General features: G+C 40.1%; 1 protein-coding gene across 1 annotated transcript in view; it reads right to left on the bottom strand.

The window, feature by feature from the left end:
* Nucleotides 1–4,844: 4,844 nt before the first annotated feature.
* The window catches only part of ulk4 (unc-51 like kinase 4), a 202,205-nt gene continuing 188,315 nt past the window's right edge, over nt 4,845–18,734 (bottom strand). The window contains 5 exon segments of the mRNA XM_072912929.1: nt 4,845–4,861; nt 4,908–5,103; nt 7,295–7,334; nt 7,336–7,385; nt 8,569–8,732. Coding sequence (XP_072769030.1) covers nt 4,845–4,861; nt 4,908–5,103; nt 7,295–7,334; nt 7,336–7,385; nt 8,569–8,732 — 467 coding nt within the window.

The raw sequence follows: 18,734 nt of genomic DNA, 5'->3' as shown, positions 1-18,734 counted from the left end.
TCTGCTGACATGCAAGCAGACTAGTAGATTTTTGTAAAAAGCTTTTATAATTATAAAGGACAATGTTTTATCAACTGATTGCAATAATGTAAATTTGTTTTAACTATTAAATGAACCAAAATTATGACTTATTTTAACTTTGTGAAAACATTGGACACAGTGTGTTGTCAAGCTTATGAGATGCGATGCAAGTGTAAGCTATTGTTCATTTATTTTTATTTTTATAAATGTCTAATGATAATGTCAATGAGGAATTTTTAATCACTGCTATGTTGAAATTGTAACTAATATTGATACTGTTGTTGATAATATACATTTTTCTTCACTACTTTTGGTTTGTTCTGTGTCGTGTTTGTGTCTCCTCTCAATTGCTCTTTTTATTGCAGTTCTGAGTGTTGCTGGGTCAGGTTTTGTTTTGGAATTGGATTGCATTGTTATGGTATTGCTGTGTACTGTTTTGTTGGATTGATTAATTTAAAAAAATAAAATAAATAAATACATTTAAAAAAAAAAAAAGATTGTTTAAAAATGAGAATCGATTCTGAATCGCACAACGCGATTCGAATTCGAATCGATTTTTTCCCACACCCCTAATATATATATATATATATATGAGGCGGGGCCTCACCTGCCATTATGGAAAGAAAAAAAATGTAAAAAGAAAACATTTTTATTAAACTGTTATGTATCCAGTGATTATACTATAAAGTTATTTTCCATTTAACTTCACCAGTTTTAGATTATTTTTATTTAAAATCGCTGAAATTTGACATTTGCCGTTCAAATACTGAGAAGAGACGGTGCGGTGAACAGCAGCCAGTTGAGGCACGTCACTGCGTTGTGCCTCAACATGGATTTCGGACTCGGCTAACTGCTGGCCTGTTGTGCAGTGAGACCGTATTGCTATATGAATTATATTATACATTTCCATAGTTTAGTTAGCTGAGGTATATAATGTACAGTGTATTTTGTCAACAACTGTATGTGTGTAACGTATTTCTTGTGCTGAGCGATCATAAAACGGCTGCAAAAGACACACTGGCTGAGGCTCGCAGTAATCCCGCCTCCTGCACCCCTGCCGTAGAATGCACCCCCTGACGGGAGTGTTGTATCAACTAAAGCCCACACTTAAACTTTCCACGTGCAAGATTGAATCTATTTAAAAAAGTTATTTCATAAGAAGCCAAAAAGTGCAAAAACAATAATGTTCGTGTTGGAGGAGTTGTGAATGACTGCAGGGCCACAACATTAGGTACACCTGCAGACTGAAGGTGTAGCTAATTCACAACTCCTCCAACACGAACATTATTGTTTTTGCACCTTTTGGCTACTTATTAAATAACTTTTGTAACCTATTTTTATGGGCTTTCCTCTTTGTGATGTTAAGTTCCTGTTATGCGCAGTTGTACAGTATATGCCTTGAGCTCTTATTTTGAAGGTGCTAAGAGCGGAAGTGATGACACGTTGGAGTGGAGCGGAGGTTTTTGAAAGAACGTAAATAAAGTGGTCCTCGTGTAAACTGGAGCCTCCGTGTTTGTTATTTTGTAGTTTCATACAGTATAAGCGACATTTATAAAACCTCGGTTACACTTTTTTAAATAGATTCAATCTTGCACGTGGAAAGTTTAAGTGAGGGCTTTAGTTGATATAACACTCCCGTCAGGGGGTGCATTAATCCAGCACAACAGCGACGCATGGACTTCATTTATAAGTAAAGGTAAGACCATAATAACGTTTTTTTTTTATTAAATGTGCTTTTTTGTGTGCTACAGTTTGTATGTGTAAAGTTAAAGTTAAGTTAAAGTACCAATGATTGTCACACACACACTAGGTGTAATTAAAATTGTCCTCTGTATTTGACCCATCCCCTTGATCACCCCCTAGGAGGTGAGGGGAGCAGTGGGCAGCAGCAGCGCCGCGCCCGGGAATATTTTTTGGTGATTTAACCCCCAATTCCAACCCTTGATGCTGAGTGCCAAGCAGGGAAGAATGCTGGTATGAGCTTTTAAACATAACCCGTTAACTGCTGCCAATCAAATAGTGAATAAGATACTCTTTAGGGTTCATATGTTTGTAAATCTGACTGTGATGAAGTCAGTGCCTCACCAGCCATGAACCTCACCGCACGTCACTGATATATATATATATATATATATATATATATATATATATATATATATGTATGTGTGGGAAAAAAATCACAAGACTATTTCATCTCTACAGGCCTGTTTCATGAGGGGGGGTTCCCTCAATCATCAGGAGATGTCAAAATCTCCTGAACTCACACCTACTCAGTGGCCTAGTGGTTAGAGTGTCCGCCCTGAGATCGGTAGGTTGTGAGTTCAAAACCCCGGCCGAGTCATACCAAAGACTATAAAAATGGGACCCATTGCCTCCCTGCTTGGCACTCAGTATCAAGGGTTGGAATTGGGGGTTAAATCACCAAAATGATTCCCGGGCGCGGCCACTGCTGCTGCCCACTGCTCCCCTCACCTCCCAGGGGGTGATCAAGGGTGATGGGTCAAATGCAGAGAATAATTTCGCCACACCTAGTGTGTGTGTGACAATCATTGGTACTTTAACTTTAACTTTAACTTTAAATTGGATTAGGTGCTAAACTAAAAGGTGAAAAGAAGGCGACACTACGACTTGGTTTGATAACAATAACACTGATGTGCAACATGCAGTTACATAAATGCTGCTAAAATACCCATTTTTTTTATGCAGCTCTGAATAAATAAGAGGAGTGTATACTGTAGGTGTACCTGATGTTTTAAATCTATATGATGTTTATAAAGTTTATTTTTTGACGATGTCTGCAAAAAAAGAGCAAAGACATTCATCTACAAGATGCTGTAAACAGTTAGGAGTGCACATTTTCAAAAGATACATTTGGATACTTTTTAAGAGGGTGGGGCGTTGTTTCATTTGCAATCTGGGAACACTTCCATGAACATTTTGCAGACATACGCAAAAAGTAGATTATATATGGGACTGGAGCAAAATTCATATCCAATAAATTGTATCCAAGTCACAAGGTAGTGTTTAAAATGTAGATTAAAATCAGCATTTGTCCCCTTTAACGTCACATTCATCTTAGTTGAAGACTCTCGTGAGTGAAGATGGCGAGCAGTGGAGAGGCCGAGAGAGAGGTGGGAAAGGGACTCGCCGCCATGCTGACGCCACCTTCATACACTGCTACGGGTTCTCTCTTGACTTCAAGAGTGTGTCCCACCTTGTTATCAAACTTACTCACAACTTTCTTTGGCCCCATGCTGGCGTATTTTTCAGTCACAGTCAAAACAAAAACAGACACTGAGTCGCCGACGCATGAGATTATTTTGGCCACTCAATTCTGCTGAATGATACGCAGGCAAACAAACTAGTTTGTTTCGCACAACGCTTGACTACATACAAAAACTGTGGGAAAACAAAAGTTTTTGTAAAAAAAACAAATCAAAACGAAGAGTGGGGCATAAAAACTGTGGTATAACTGTACTTCCACAACAGTGTCAATGAAAAGTGTGTTGTTATGCAGACTACTTAATACAGATCCATTACTGCATCTCATTTGGCTGTGCAGGTGTCCCTAATGATGTGGCTTCTAAGTGTGCGAGGCATTTAGTCTATTATTGATTGCTAAGACTGCTTGTAAACAATACCGTATTTTCCGGACTATAAGGCGCACTTAAATGTTTTTTTTTCTCTCAAAACTCGACAGTGCGCCTTATAACCCGGTGTACGGAATAATTCTGGTTTTGCTTACCGACCTCGAAGCAATTTTATTTGGTACATGGTGTAATGATAAGTGTGACCAGTAGATGGCAGTCAAACATAATAGATATGTGTAGACTGCACTATGATGGCAATATGACTCAAGTAAACAACAGCAACATTTTATATGTTCCATTGAAGATATAGAACATTACACACGGCACTCAAAAATCTATCAAAATGTTTTAGTACGACTTTGGTAAGCTATGAAGCCGCACCGCTTGATGGATTGTCGGCGCATTAAGCATACGAGTATTATTATGGTGTGTGTGTATAAGCTAAGACATATTATCTGGCATTTTTTTCCGCAATATTATGCAAAAGCAACTTTTGTTACCTTCTCGTACCTGCTGATCTGTATTTGGGATCTGCATAAATCCTGATCCTGAAAAATCCGCCTTTGTAGTCCATGCCGACGCCGTAGTCAATAAGTTTCTTCTTTTTCTCTATCTTCTTGTTATGGGACATTCATCCTCTGCTGTTGCCATTTCTAATATAAAGTAGTGTAAAGTTCTTACTTATGTCTGTCAGTAAACTCGCCATGAAAGTGCTAAAACATACCGGTGTAGTGAGTTTACATTATTCGCCCAAGAAAATTATTTACGTTAGTTATTAGTGAGTTCCGGTCGGACGGTTTTTCACGAGACACATTTGTTGTTGTTGTTGTTTCCGGATGAGGAGATGTTGCTCCGTTATTGATTTAAGTAAAGTCTGAATGTCATTAAAACAGTTAGCTCCTTCTTTTGACACGTCTTCCACATCCGTCCTTGCACGCTACACCGCTACAACAAATATGACGGGGAGAAGACGCTGCCGAAGGTGAGCCATGTAAATAAGACCGCCCACAAAACGGCGCATCCGGAAGCGACTGTCAGAAAGCGGCTTGAAGATGATCTGTAAAACATAATCTATGCAACATTTTGACCAAGGAACCACCATTACATGTTATGTAGACCACAAAGAAGTGTTTTCAATTTAGAAAAAAATTTATAATAATATGACTCCTTTAATGCGCCTTATAATCCTGTGCGCCTCATATATGAAAATAGACCATTCATCGGCAGTTCGCTTTATAATCCGGTGCGCCCTATGGTCCGGAAAACACGTTATGTGTGTGCATGTGTGTATCAAACTTACCAGCTGTTTGATTATCTTAAGTGATGTGCGCTGACTTTGGAGAGGCCTGTTTTAAACGTTGGCGCAAAGAACATGGGAGAAGCTGCGTCAACAGGAAGCTGACAGGCGGTCATGACTTCCTCTGTACAATCGGACCAGCAGTGACAGATGCTGAATAGACTCCTCCCTCAATTCCTGGCTCTCAGTGGACAACTAGACAGAGGAACACGCATGTTATTTTACAAAACCCAAAACCAGTGAAGTTGGCACGCTGTCCATCCATCCATTTCCTACCGCTTGTCCCTTTTTGGGGTTGCGGGGGGTGCTGGAGCCTATCTCAGCTGCATTCGGGCAGAAGGCGGGGTACACCCTGGACAAGTCACCACCTCATCACAGGGCCAACACAGATAGACAGACAACATTCACACTCACATTCACACACTAGGGCCAATTTAGTGTTGCCAATCAACCTATCCCCAGGTGCATGTCTTTGGAGGTGGGAGGAAGCCGGAGCACCCGGAGGGACCCCACGCAGTCACGGGGAGAACATGCAAACTCCACACAGAAAGATCCCGAGCCCGGGATTGAATTCAGGACTGCTCAGGACCTTCGTATTGTGAGGCACATGCACTAACCCCTGTACCACCCTGCTGCCCGTTGGCACGTTGTGTAAATCGTAAATAAAAACAGAATACAATGATTTGCAAATCCTTTTCAATTTATATTCAATTGAATAGACTGCAAAGACAAGATACTTAATGTTCAAACTGAGAAACTAAAGTTTTTTTTTTGCAAATAATCATTAACTTAGAATTTAATGGCAGCAACACATTGCAAACAAGTTGACAGAGGGGCATTTTTACCACTGTGTTACATGGCCTTTCCTTTTTAGGTGGGATTATTTCCCATTCTTGCTTGATGTACAGCTTAAGTTGTTCAACAGTCCAGGTCAGGACTCCAGGCAGGCCAGTCGAGTACCCGCACTCTATTATTACAAAGCCACGCTGTTGTAACTCGTGCAGAATGTGGCTTGGCATTGTCTTGCTGAAATAAGCAGGGGCGTCCATGAAAAATACGTTGCTTGGATGGCAACATATGTTGCTCCAAAACCTGTATGTACCTTTCAGCATTAATGGCGCCTTCACAGATGTGTAAGTTACCCATGCCTTGGGCACTAATACACCACCAGACCATCACAGATGCTGGCTTTTGAACTTTGCGCCTATTACAGTCCGGATGGTTCTTTTCCTCTTTGGTCCGGAGGACACGACGTCCACAGTTTCCACAAACAATTTGAAATGTGGACTCGTCAGACCACAAAACACTTTTCCACTTTGCATCAGTCCATCTTATATGAGCTTGGGCCCAGCGAAGCCGGCGGTGTTTCTGGGTGTTGTTGATAAATGGCTTTCGCTTTGCATAGTAGAGTTTTAACTTGCACTTACAGATGTAGCGACGAACTGTAGTTACTGACAGTGGTTTTCTGAAGTGTTCCTGAGCCCATGTGGTGATATCCTTCACACACTGGTGTCGGTTTATGATGCAGTACCGCCTGAGGGATCAAATTTTTCGGCCTTGCCGCTTACGTGCAGTGATTTCTCCAGATTCTCTGAAACTTTTGATGATATTACAGACCATGGATGGTGAAATCCCTAAATTCTTTGCAATAGCTCGTTGAGAAATGTTGTTCTTAAACTGTTCGACAATTTGCTCACACATTTGTTGACAAAGTGGTGACCCTCGCCCCATCCTTGTTTGTGAATGACTGAGCATTTCATAGAAGCTGATTTTATACCCAATCATGGCGCCCATCTGTTCCCAATTAGCCTGTTCACCTGTGGGATGTTCCTAATAAGTGTTTGATGAGCATTCCTCAACTTTCTCAGTCTTTTTTGCCACTTGTGCCGGCTGTTTTTAAACCTGTTGCAGGCATCAAATTCCAAGTGGGCTAATATTTCCAAAAAAATAACAAAGTTTACCAGTTAAGTAGTTTGTCTTTGCAGTCTATTCAATTGAATATAGATTGAAAAGGATTTGCAAATCATGGTATTCTGTTTTTTATGCACAATTTACACAACGTGCCAACTTCACTGGTTTTGGGTTTTGTACATTCCACATGTCTGCAAAAAGCTGATGTACCTATCAACGAGATGCTTACTGCTATTTTGACCCAAGAGGCGATTTAATTTAAAATAAAACATAAAACTGAAGACGGTAAAAGGTGATTACGCAAAGCCTTTATTTATATTGGGGTAATATTGCACAATTAGTGTTTACTTGTTTTTTCTTTTTCCATGGGTTGCTCCTTGAACGAGACGGCTCCATAACTGTTGTGTATAATCAAAAACAGTTTATGCATGCAAGACATTTACACAACACGCTTTGTAAGCGTTGGCCTCCTCGCCATGTGGACGAGGTGCGTGCTGAGTTGGCTCAGTGGTCTGCAGCTTCTCTGCCTCATCCGTCTCTGCCGATGGACAAGATAGCCTCTGGCTCTACACACGCGTGCTAGCGCACACACACACACACACACACACACGCAAGCACACACACATGCACAAGTTAAATCATTTATAAAGATTTGACAGTCAATAATGATGGATCCAGAGACCTGCCAAGACACATTCTGACAGACTGACGCAAACACACACGGACTGAAAGAGGAAATAAGATAGAAAATGGTGTTTGTGTGTTGCGTTTAACACTACTGGAGTTGTCCTATTCCCCGAGCTCTCTTTACTCACGTCTGACTCTTGCTCACGTCTGCCTGCCAGTTGAGGAAAATTAGCAGTAAAGTCAGGTGACAAATATTTTCTAATGCTCTACAAGTTTAGGAGAAGTCGACGGAGAGTGCTGAAGTTGTTTTTTTCCGCATATCACATCTTGTTACCCGAGTGAATTTGTTCAGGCCAGAACTTTTCTTCTTAATGAGCCTTGCATTTCTTGCAGAATTGATTTCTGCTAAACATTCTGCTTTTTTCCCACTTCTGTCCCTCCCTCTTCTGTACCTTCTCCCTTCCACCCAGGCTTTTACCATACCTCCCCTTTAGCCCTTCCACCTCCCTGTCCAAGCATTAATATGTATGCTTTGGGCTGGAGTACACACTATTGGGAGATGGGGGCTGATGTGTGTGTGTGTGTGTGTGCGTGCGTGTGCGTCTGTGTGTGTGCAGGGAGGCAAGCTGAGGACAAAGCCAGCGGTGATAATGAGGCCGCAGGGACAGAACCAGACAGGCCCCTCTGTGTCTGCAGTGTGTGTGTGTGTGTATGTGCGTGTGTGCGTGTGTGCGTGTGTGTGTGTGTGTGTGTGTGTGCATTTTGGAGCGGGGGGCTCAGAGCCTCATCCGCATTCCCTTGTGTCCACAACTTCGATATTGCGGTTGGTTAAACCTGCAAGCTTCCAGTGCGCACTTCAATTGTCACACACACACACACACACACACACACACACACAACCTTGGGGATACAAGGACGCACAATTGAGGAAGTTGATTTTAGGATTGTGTGTGTGTGTGTGTGTGTGTGTGCGTGGCATTATGGAGGTGAATCAATCCCTATAATAAAAGCCCAATGTAGCATGACACAGCAGAACAACATAGCATGGTCCCCAGTCATTTATAAATATAAGCCAGTGCCGAGGCTTTAAAAGATCACATTTGCTGCAATGTGTGGTCGTACCTGCAGTGCTGAGCGCACAGCATTTGCCGTCTGATCCAAGATGTTGTGGAGGACTTCCAGCAGGGCTGGCAAAACAAGATGGCTGACATTGGGCCCGGCAGCTTCTCCATCCAAGTGCATCACTGCAGCGTCTGAGAGGGCGCTCACGACAACCGCAGTCAGGCCTGTTTGTGGGTGTGCAGGGAGATGGCTTTCATGAGCGAGGGGAAAGCGTCAATAAAACCAACAGACTGCAAATTAAACATCTGCCAAATTAAATCCCTACTTATATGTTTGCAGTGAGGAGAAAATGTCCCAGTATACCTGAGCCTGATACATGTAATTCTAACTTTTAGTTGATAACAATGAATGTTTTTAAGGCTGATGCTTGTGTATTAGCCATTCCACCCAATTGGTGCCATTTGCGTTCCCAGGTAATAAAATATATAAATTCATGTTCAAATTAATTGTGATTGTTCTATTTTATAAGGCAAAGTGAACATTAATCTGACTGCCTTTTTAACGAATGCAATTTATAAGATTAATAATGACTACCTTGTACACTGGCTGCCTGTTCTTGCGTCCTAAAACTTGATTTGACCATGAAATACAATGTGTGGTTGTTTTAAAGAACATAAACTTAAAGGCCTACTGAAATGCGATTTTCTTATTTAAACGGGGATAGCAGGTCCATTCTATGTGTCATACTTGATCATTTCACGATATTGACATATATTTGCTGAAAGGATTTAGTAGAGAACATCGACGATAAAGTTCGCAACTTTTGGTCGCTGATAAAAAAGCCTTGCCTGTACCGGAAGTAGCAGACGAGTAGCGTGACTCACATCTGCACATTGTTTACAATCATGGCCACCAGCAGCGAGAGCGATTCGGACCGAGAAAGTGACGATTTCCCCATTAATTTGAGCGAGGATGAAAGATTTGTGGATGAGGAAAGTGAGAGTGAAGGGCTAGAGGGCAGTGGGAGCGATTCAGATAGGGAAGATGCTGTGAGAGGCGGGTGGGACCTGATATTCAGCTGGGAATGACTAAAACAGTAAATAAACACAAGACACATATATACTCTATTAGCCACAACACAACCAGGCTTATATTTAATATGCCACAAATGAATCCCGCATAACAAACACCTGCCCCCTCCCGTCCATATAACCCGCCAATACAACTCAAACACCTGCACAACACACTCAATCCCACAGCCCAAAGTACCGTTCACCTCCCCAAAGTTCATACAGCACATATATTTCCCCAAAGTCCCCAAAGTTACGTACGTGACATGCACATAGCGGCACGCACGTACGGGCAAGCGATCAAATTTTTGGAAGCGTACTCTCGGTACCGCGTCTGCGTATCCAACTCAAAGTCCTCCTGGTAAGAGTCTCTGTTGTCCCAGTTCTCCACAGGCCAATGGTAAAGCTTGATTGTCATCTTTCAGGAATATAAACAATGAAACACCGGCTGTGTTTGTGTTGCTGCATGCCGGCTGCAATACACCGCTTCCCACCTACAGCTTTCTTCTTTGCTGTCTCCATTGTTCATTGAACAAATTGCAAAAGATTCACCAACACAGATGTCCAGAATACTGTGGAATTTTGCGATGAAAACAGACGACTTAATAGCTGGCCACCATGCTGTCCCAAAATGTCCTCTACAATCCGTGACGTCACGCGCAGATGTCATCATACCGAGACGTTTTCAGCAGGATATTTTGCGCAAAATTTAAAATTGCACTTTAGTGAGCTAACCCGGCCGTATTGGCATGTGTTGCAATGTTAAGATTTCATCATTGATGTATAAACTATCAGACTGCGTGGTCGGTAGTAGTGGGTTTCAGTAGGCCTTTAAAATATAGTTTAAATAAGGAGTAACACGAGTATGACCAAAAAAAATAAAAAATTGAATGATTTAAAGGGGAACTGCACTTTTTTTTGGAATTTTGCCTATCGTTCACAATACTTATGAGAGACAAGACAAAGGGTTTTGTTTTTTTTGCATTCAAACATGTAAAAATCTTCTCGTTCGAAGTAGCGAGCAATGCAGCTCATGGGAGCAATCAATTCTGCCTCTATATCACTTTGAGGATGCCACCCACACTGGTTTAAATGTAACTTAGATATTGGGTTTCACTATGTAAAAGCGCTTTGAGTCACTAGAGAAAAGCGCTATATAAATATAATTCAATTCGATAATTGAAAGAGATTAATAGAAAAAAAAAAGATACAAATAAAATGAATATGCAGTAAATAAATAATAAATAAATAGAACCTAATCAAATCTTGCATAACAAACAGGATGAAAAGAAAAATACAAATGATTTCAATAAAATAATTAATATCAGGTAAAAGCCACATCAAAAAGGTGGGTCTTAAGCCTGTTCTTAAAAACATGAACGTTCTCCGCAGCCCTGAGGTCCTCCGGCAAGCTGTTCCATAGACGGGGGCCATGATGGTGGAAAGATGCCATCCCGTGACTTTGTGTCCTGACTTTTGATGTATGTTACCAAGTTTGCTATGATTACAACAAACTCGCGTTTGTTTCCGGAAGTACGAACACACATTTGTTGCCGGAAATCGGAAATGCGCCGCCATGGAAACGGAACAACAATGTGCAGAGGAAATGAGTTCTGATGATGCGTACAATTATTAAAATACGGTAAATATTGAACATATTACATATAGTTATGAACGTGTCTGTTACATTTTATATAAACTTGCAGTGTGTAAATAAAACATTGATGGAGGGTTTTGAATTTGTCTTACATGGCTTTGAAGGCTAGTGACTCCCATTAGCCACATCCTCCTAAAAAAAAGAAAGATGTGTGTTCATGTCTTTCACAATGATTGTGAACGATAGGCAAAAATCCCCAAAAAGTGCAGTTCCCCTTTAAATCATTTTGTTTTCCTTTTTGACATACTTGTTTACTCTATTTAAAGTTTATGTTCTTAAAAACAACCACAATTTGAATAAAATTACCACTTTAGTTGTCCCTGTTCACCCCTATGAAAATGTTTAATAATTCACATGTCACATAGGCCAAAAGAGGCTGTATACTCAGATCTAGGCCAAAAGTAACTTTCATTTAATGTAATTAAAAATAATTTTAATTCATTTAATTTTTCTCATATATAACTGTGATGTGCTTAGTGTCAACCTGCTATCAGCATAAATATTTCATGTGTTTGCTAATTTTATACAAAAACTAATTATTTTACTTTCAGTCTTGCATCTCAAATATGTTATCTTTGGCTCGAGAACCTTGCACAAAACTAAATGAAGTTGTCCAAGATGGGCAAATTAACATTTTAAGTAGTTAATATGTGTGTTATCAGACATAGAGTTAAAAAAAAGACATACATTTAAGTTTACTTTGAGAGTTGTAACAAGTACTGTAAATATCAAGGATTGGATGTAAATTATGATATATATATATATATATATATATATATATATATATATATATATATATATATATATATATATATATATATATATATATACTTTCTGGGTTGTTTGCGTAGAGATTACAGAAAATACTTAATTTCTGATCATATTCAACATATTCAGTAATATTTTTACACCTTTTAGTTGGATACCATAGTTCTTGAATGAACGGCAATTTTTAGTCACCTAAAATGTTCCTATGCAAAGAAAATATATAGGGATGTCCGATAATGGCTTTTTGCCGATATCCGATATTCCGATATTGTCCAACTCTTTAATTACCGATACCGATATCAACCGATACCGATATATACAGTCGTGGAATTAACACATTATTATGCCTAATTTGGACAACCAGGTATGGTGAAGATAAGGTCCTTCTTAATTTTTTTAAAAAGGACCTTAATTATATTATAAATTATAAATTAATAAAATAAAATAAGATAAATAAATTAAAAACATTTTCTTGAATAAAAAAGAAAGTAAAACAATATAAAAACAGTTACATAGAAACTAGTAATTAATGAAAATGAGTAAAATTAACTGTTAAAGGTTAGTACTATTAGTGGACCAGCAGCACGCACAATCATGTGTGCTTGCGGACTGTATCCCTGCAAACTGTATTGATATATAATGTAGGAACCAGAATATTAATAACAGAAAGAAAGGTTGTTTGGGTTGGTGCACTAATTGTAAGTGTATCTTGTGTTTTTTATGTTGATTAAATAAAAAAAATAAAAAATGAAAGAAAAAAAAAACGATACCGATAATTTCCGATATTACATTTTAAAGCATTTATCTCTAAAAATATATATTAAAACAGCACTTTGGAGTTTTAAGAATGAGAACATATGCCCAAATGTAATACTCCTGGTAAAAACATGCTCTGCTCCTACATTCCACCCAACATGTCAGAGGGCATCTATGACACTAACAAATGGCATTAAAGTGCAAAGTTATGCTTTTGCTTGATAAATTCAACATGACACAGCAGATTGGCATGTTGTTACAGGCATTTGTCCTCACATCCCGAGCACACGTAAGCTTTTCCTCTCAAAGCCAGGCATGCTATTAGATGCATTCGTATAGGAAACGATTATGTTTACTTTATACACAAGGTTGCCTATGATTGTAGTTGGCATGATCCCAGGAAGCAGGGAATGTAAGCGACGTGCGAGTAGAAGGTCATTTTGTTAGGTACCAAAAATGAGACAGCACTGGCGTGGCTACAGCAGGAGATCACAACTGAGAAAAATGTGACAAAAACTAGGCAAGACAAGGTAAGGTAAGGAAAACGCTCAACACAAACTTTGGACAATGAACCAGCATCACTCACAAGAAAGGAGACAGTGGCAAATAGACCCTCCTGATTGTCAATCAGGGACAGGTAAGCCTCCCAATTGCCAACCAGCAACAGCGCTCAGAAGTTGTAGTAAAGGGTTGGAACTGGGGGTTAAGTCACCAAAATGATTCCCGAGCGCGACCACCGCTGCTGCTCACTGCTTGCTTCACCTCCCAGGGGGTAGAACAAGGGGATGGGTCCAATGCAGAGGATTATTTCACCACGCCTAATGAGTGTGTGACTATCAGTGGTACTTTGATTTTAACTTTAACTTTAAAATCACATCATTAGAGACTAAAAACAGAAAAAAACAAAACAAATTAAGAGCACTGGAAGAAACAATTGACAGAAAAGACAACACAAAAGTGCAAAAGAGTCATTACTTATGAACACATGAACTGTGTCTCAATGCGGCGGCTGCATCCTTTGCAGTGAGCATTTGTGGGGTGCTGACGTCATCACGGTGCGCAGAGGCTGTCCCAATTCAGAAAAGTTCCAAATGTCCTTTGAATCTTGCCAACAAGTGTGTCCTTTTCTCCAAAAGGTTGCATCCGTGTACGCTTCGCCTCATTTCATATTCCGAGATCCTTTGCACGCTCAACGGTGACAATTATTTTCAATAAAATATTAATTTCATGTCAACGCTACGCGGAGCGGAATGAGCGACCTTAAAATGTAACTGTTGCTTTATTTATTCATTTAAAACAGCTAAAAGCAGACATGTCACACTGGGATGTCAGTAGTGATGTACATTTGTGTTAAAATACGAGACCTCAACTAAAGTAATGTTACGCGACCTCCGTGTTTTTTGTCTCTGTCTTTATGCCGAGGGAGAGCCATACTGTAGATCCGGCCATTGCAGACAACTTGGTGCCAGGAGCTTTTTTTCAACGTTCCTCAACTTTCTCAGTCTTTTTTGCCACTTGTGCCAGCTTTTTTAAAACATGTTGCAGGCATCAAATTCCAAATCAGCTAATATTTGAAAAAAAATAGTTTTTCAGTTCGAACATCAAGTGTCTTGTCTTTGCAGTCTATTCAATAGAATATAGGTTGAAAAGGATGAGCAAATCATTGTATTCTGTTTTTATTTACGATTTACACAACGTGCCAACTTCACTGGTTTTGGGGTTTGTATATCTGTCAGTAGACTCCATATGGAAGTGCTAAAAACTGACGGGGGGAGAACACAGTCAAAGTGGAGGCACGTAAATGAGACCATTCACAAAAAGGCAAATCCTGAAAAGACGTCAGATTGCAGCTTGAAGATGGTCCGTAAAACATAATCTATGCTACATTTTGATCAAAGAACCACCGTTACATGTTTTGTGGACCACAAGGAAGTGTTTTAAATGTAGAAACATCATAATATGACCCCTTTAAGTAAAATTAACTGATTTTGTATGTGTGATGCGTGAAGTTGGTTTGCTGTCATTAAATCAAACCAAAATGCCTTATTGTTTAGTAGGTAAGTTGTTCAGCTGTACAATTATCTTTTCTGTTACTCACTGTGTTGTGCTCACCAGACCTAAACCACCACTTACCGTCTGCCATTACCAAAGGACAGCATTACCAAAATAATGTTCTATGAAATACACTCCAAAACAATGACTTAGCTACACAATTCATCCAAAACTACAAACCCCGTTTCCATATGAGTTGGGAAATTGTGTTAGATGTAAATATAAACGGAATACAATGATTTGCAAATCATTTTCAACCCATATTCAGTTGAATATGCTACAAAGACAACATATTTGATGTCAAACTGATAAACATTTTTTTTTGGCAAATAATCATTAACTTTAGAATTTGATGCCAGCAACACGTGACAAAGAAGTTGGGAAAGGTGGCAATAAATACTGATAAAGTTGAGGAATGCTCATCAAACACTTATTTGGAACATCCCACAGGTGTGCAGGCTAATTGGGAACAGGTGGGTGCCATGATTGGGTATAAAAACAGCTTCCCAAAAAATGCTCAGTCTTCCACAAGAAAGGATGGGGCGAGGTACACCCTTTTGTCCACAACTGCGTGAGCAAATAGTCAAACAGTTTAAGAACAACGTTTCTCAAAGTGCAATTGCAAGGAATTTAGGGATACGGTCCATAAAATCATCAAAAGGTTCAGAGAATCTGGAGAAGACACTCCACGTAAGCGGCATGGCCGGAAACCAACATTGAATGACCGTGACCTTCGATCCCTCAGACGGCACTGTACCAAAAACCGACATCAATCTCTAAAGGATATCACCACATGGGCTCAGGAACCTCAGAAAACCACTATCACTAAATACAGTTGGTCGCTACATCTGTAAGTGCAAGTTAAAGCTCTACTATGTAAAGCGAAAGCCATTTATCAACAACATCCAGAAACGCCGCCGGCTTCTCTGGGCCTGAGATCATCTAAGATGGACTCATGCAAAGTGGAAAAGTGTTCTGTGGTCTGACGAGTCCACATTTCAAAATGTTTTTGTAAATATTCGACATCGTGTCATCCGGACCAAAGGGAAAGCGAACCATCCAGACTGTCTGTTATCGACACAAAGTTGAAAAGCCAGCATCTGTGATGGTATGGGGGTGCATTAGTGCCCAAGGCATGGGTAACTTACACATCTGTGAAGGCACCATTAATGCTGAAAGGTACATACAGGTTTTGGAACAACATATGCTGCCATCTAAGCGCCGTCTTTTTCATGGAAGCCCCTGCTTATTTCAGCAAGACAATGCCAAGCCACAGTCAGCATGTGTTACAACAGCGTGGCTCTGTAAAAAAAGAGTGCGGGTACTTTCCTGGCTCGCCTGCAGTCCAGACCTGTCTCCCATTGAAAATGTGTGGCGCATTATGAAGCGTAAAATACGACAGCGGAGACCCCGGACTGTTGAACGACTGAAGCTCTACATAAAACAAGAATGGGAAAGAATTCCACTTTCAAAGCTTCAACAATTAGTTTCCTCAGTTCCCAATCGTTTATTGAGTGTTGTTAAAAGAAAAGGTGATGTAACACAGTGGTGAACATGCCGTTCCCAACTATACTTTGGCACGTGTTGCAGCCATGAAATTCTAAGTTAATTATTATTTGCAAAAAAAAAAAAAGTTTATGAGTTTGAACATCAAATATCTTGTCTTTGTAGTGCATTCAATTGAATATGGGTTGAAAAGGATTTGCAAATCATTGTATTCCGTTTATATTTACATCTAACACAATTTCCCAACTCATATGGAAACAGGGTTTGTACATTTGTTTTACTGTGCAAGTTAGAATGGGCCTCATAAGGAACACATGTGTTCTTAAGTCCCACGTGTACATGTTTTAAGAAGAAAGTGGCATTTACCAATGCACAGTATGCTTTCTTATACTACATTTAAATGTGTCATGATTGATGAAAACAACTGTTTGTTGTATTTTTTGTTATTCTACTACTCGTCTGCTCTTTAGAATGTTTCTGATGAAAAGTCCTGCTCAATTGTGTGAAACTGTCTTCGTAAGTACTTTTTTTGCAGGTGTGGACCTAATTAACATGTTAAACCTCCAACCAATGCCTTTATGGTGCTTAAGACTGGAGTGTTACGTATTGATGAATGAGGCCCAGTGTCTTTCACTCATTTTTGGTCTTTGTATTCCAACTCCATTTCCATCAGTTTATCAGCAAACTGTACGTTCTGTTGCTGTTATCACGGCTTCCTTTAAGTCAGCTGTATGCCAGCTGTTCTACACACGCACACACAACGCACCACTCGTGGGCTAAGAATAAGTTAAGAATAAAAAAAAAAAAGGAAAAACCGTTTGTTTTGTCCTACTTTGGATTGGAGCAAAACCAAGTTAAAAATAGTGATTCCACAATGCTTTATAGACTATTTATAAAGCGAGATCATTTTGCTGGGGATGGAGAGAAACCTGGAAACCAAGTTGTCAAACTTCCTTACATAACGTGTGTATATCATCAGGCTGAGTTTACAAGAACATGGTGCATGATCATATCATCATACTACAGTAAAGTGTTATTCTGCTTAAAGGGAAGATAAACACAAGTGCAAATGTATCAGATAGATATATAGAAAGATGGTACTTTATTGATTCCTTCAGGAGAGTTCCCACAGGAAAATTAAAAGCTTGTTTGCTTAATTTATTTATTGTATGCATTGCAAAATTTTGCAACTTTTGGTTTGTAGTTTTTTTTTGCTGCTTTTCATCTTTTCCACCTTTGCCTTAAAGGCCTACTGAAATGTGATTTTCTTATTTAAACGGGGATAGCAGGTCCATTCTATGTGTCATACTAGATCATTTTGCAATATTGCCATATTTTTGCTGAAAGGATTTAGTAGAGAACATCGACGATAAAGTTCGCAACTTTTGGTCGCTGATAAAAAAGCCTTGCCTGTACCGGAAGTAGCAGACGAGTAGCGTGACGTCACAGGTTGTGAAGCTCCTCACATCTGCACAATGTTTACAATCATGGCCACCAGCAGCGAGAGTGATTCGGACCGAGAAAGCGACGATTTCCCCATTAATTTGAGCGAGGATGAAAAATTTGTGGATGAGGAAAGTGAGAGTGAAGGACTAGAGGGCAGTGGGAGCGATTCAGATAGGGAAGATGCTGTGAGAGGCAGGTGGGACCTGATATTCAGCTGGGAATGACTAAAACAGTAAATAAACACAAGACGCCACAACACAACCAGGCTTATATTTAATATGCCACAAATTAATCCCGCATAACAAACACCTCCCCCCTCCCGTCCATATAACCCGCCAATACAACTCAAACACCTGCACAACACACTCAATCCCACAGCCCAAAGTACCGTTCATCTCCCCAAAGTTCATACAGCACATATATTTCCCCAAAGTCCCCAAAGTTACGTACGTGACATGCACATAGCGGCACGCACGTACGGGCAAGCGATCAAATGTTTGGAAGCCGCAGCTGCATGCGTACTCACGGTACCGTGTCTGCGTATCCAACTCAAACTCCTCCTGGTAAGAGTCTCTGTTGTCCCAGTTCTGAACAGGCCAATGGTAAAGCTTGACCGTCATCTTCCGGGAATGTAAACAATGAAACACCGGCTGTGTTATCCGGCACACCAGTCAAGGGGTGCATTCTACGGCGGGGGTGCGTTATCCAGCACAACACCTGCCGCAATACACCGCTTCCCACCTACAGCTTTCTTCTTTGCTGTCTCCATTGTTCATTGAACAAATTGCAAAAGATTCACCAACACAAATGTCCAGAATACTATGGAATTTTGCGATGAAAACAGACGACTTAATAGCTGGCCACCATGCTGTCCCAAAATGTCCTCTACAATCCGTGACGTCACGCGCAGACGTCATCATACCGAGAAGTTTTCAGCAGGATATTTTGCGCGAAATTTAAAATTGCACTTT

Source organism: Nerophis lumbriciformis, linkage group LG04 (assembly GCF_033978685.3).
Source record: "Nerophis lumbriciformis linkage group LG04, RoL_Nlum_v2.1, whole genome shotgun sequence".
NCBI lineage: Eukaryota > Metazoa > Chordata > Actinopteri > Syngnathiformes > Syngnathidae > Nerophis > Nerophis lumbriciformis.
This window is presented reverse-complemented; position numbering and strand designations above follow the sequence as displayed.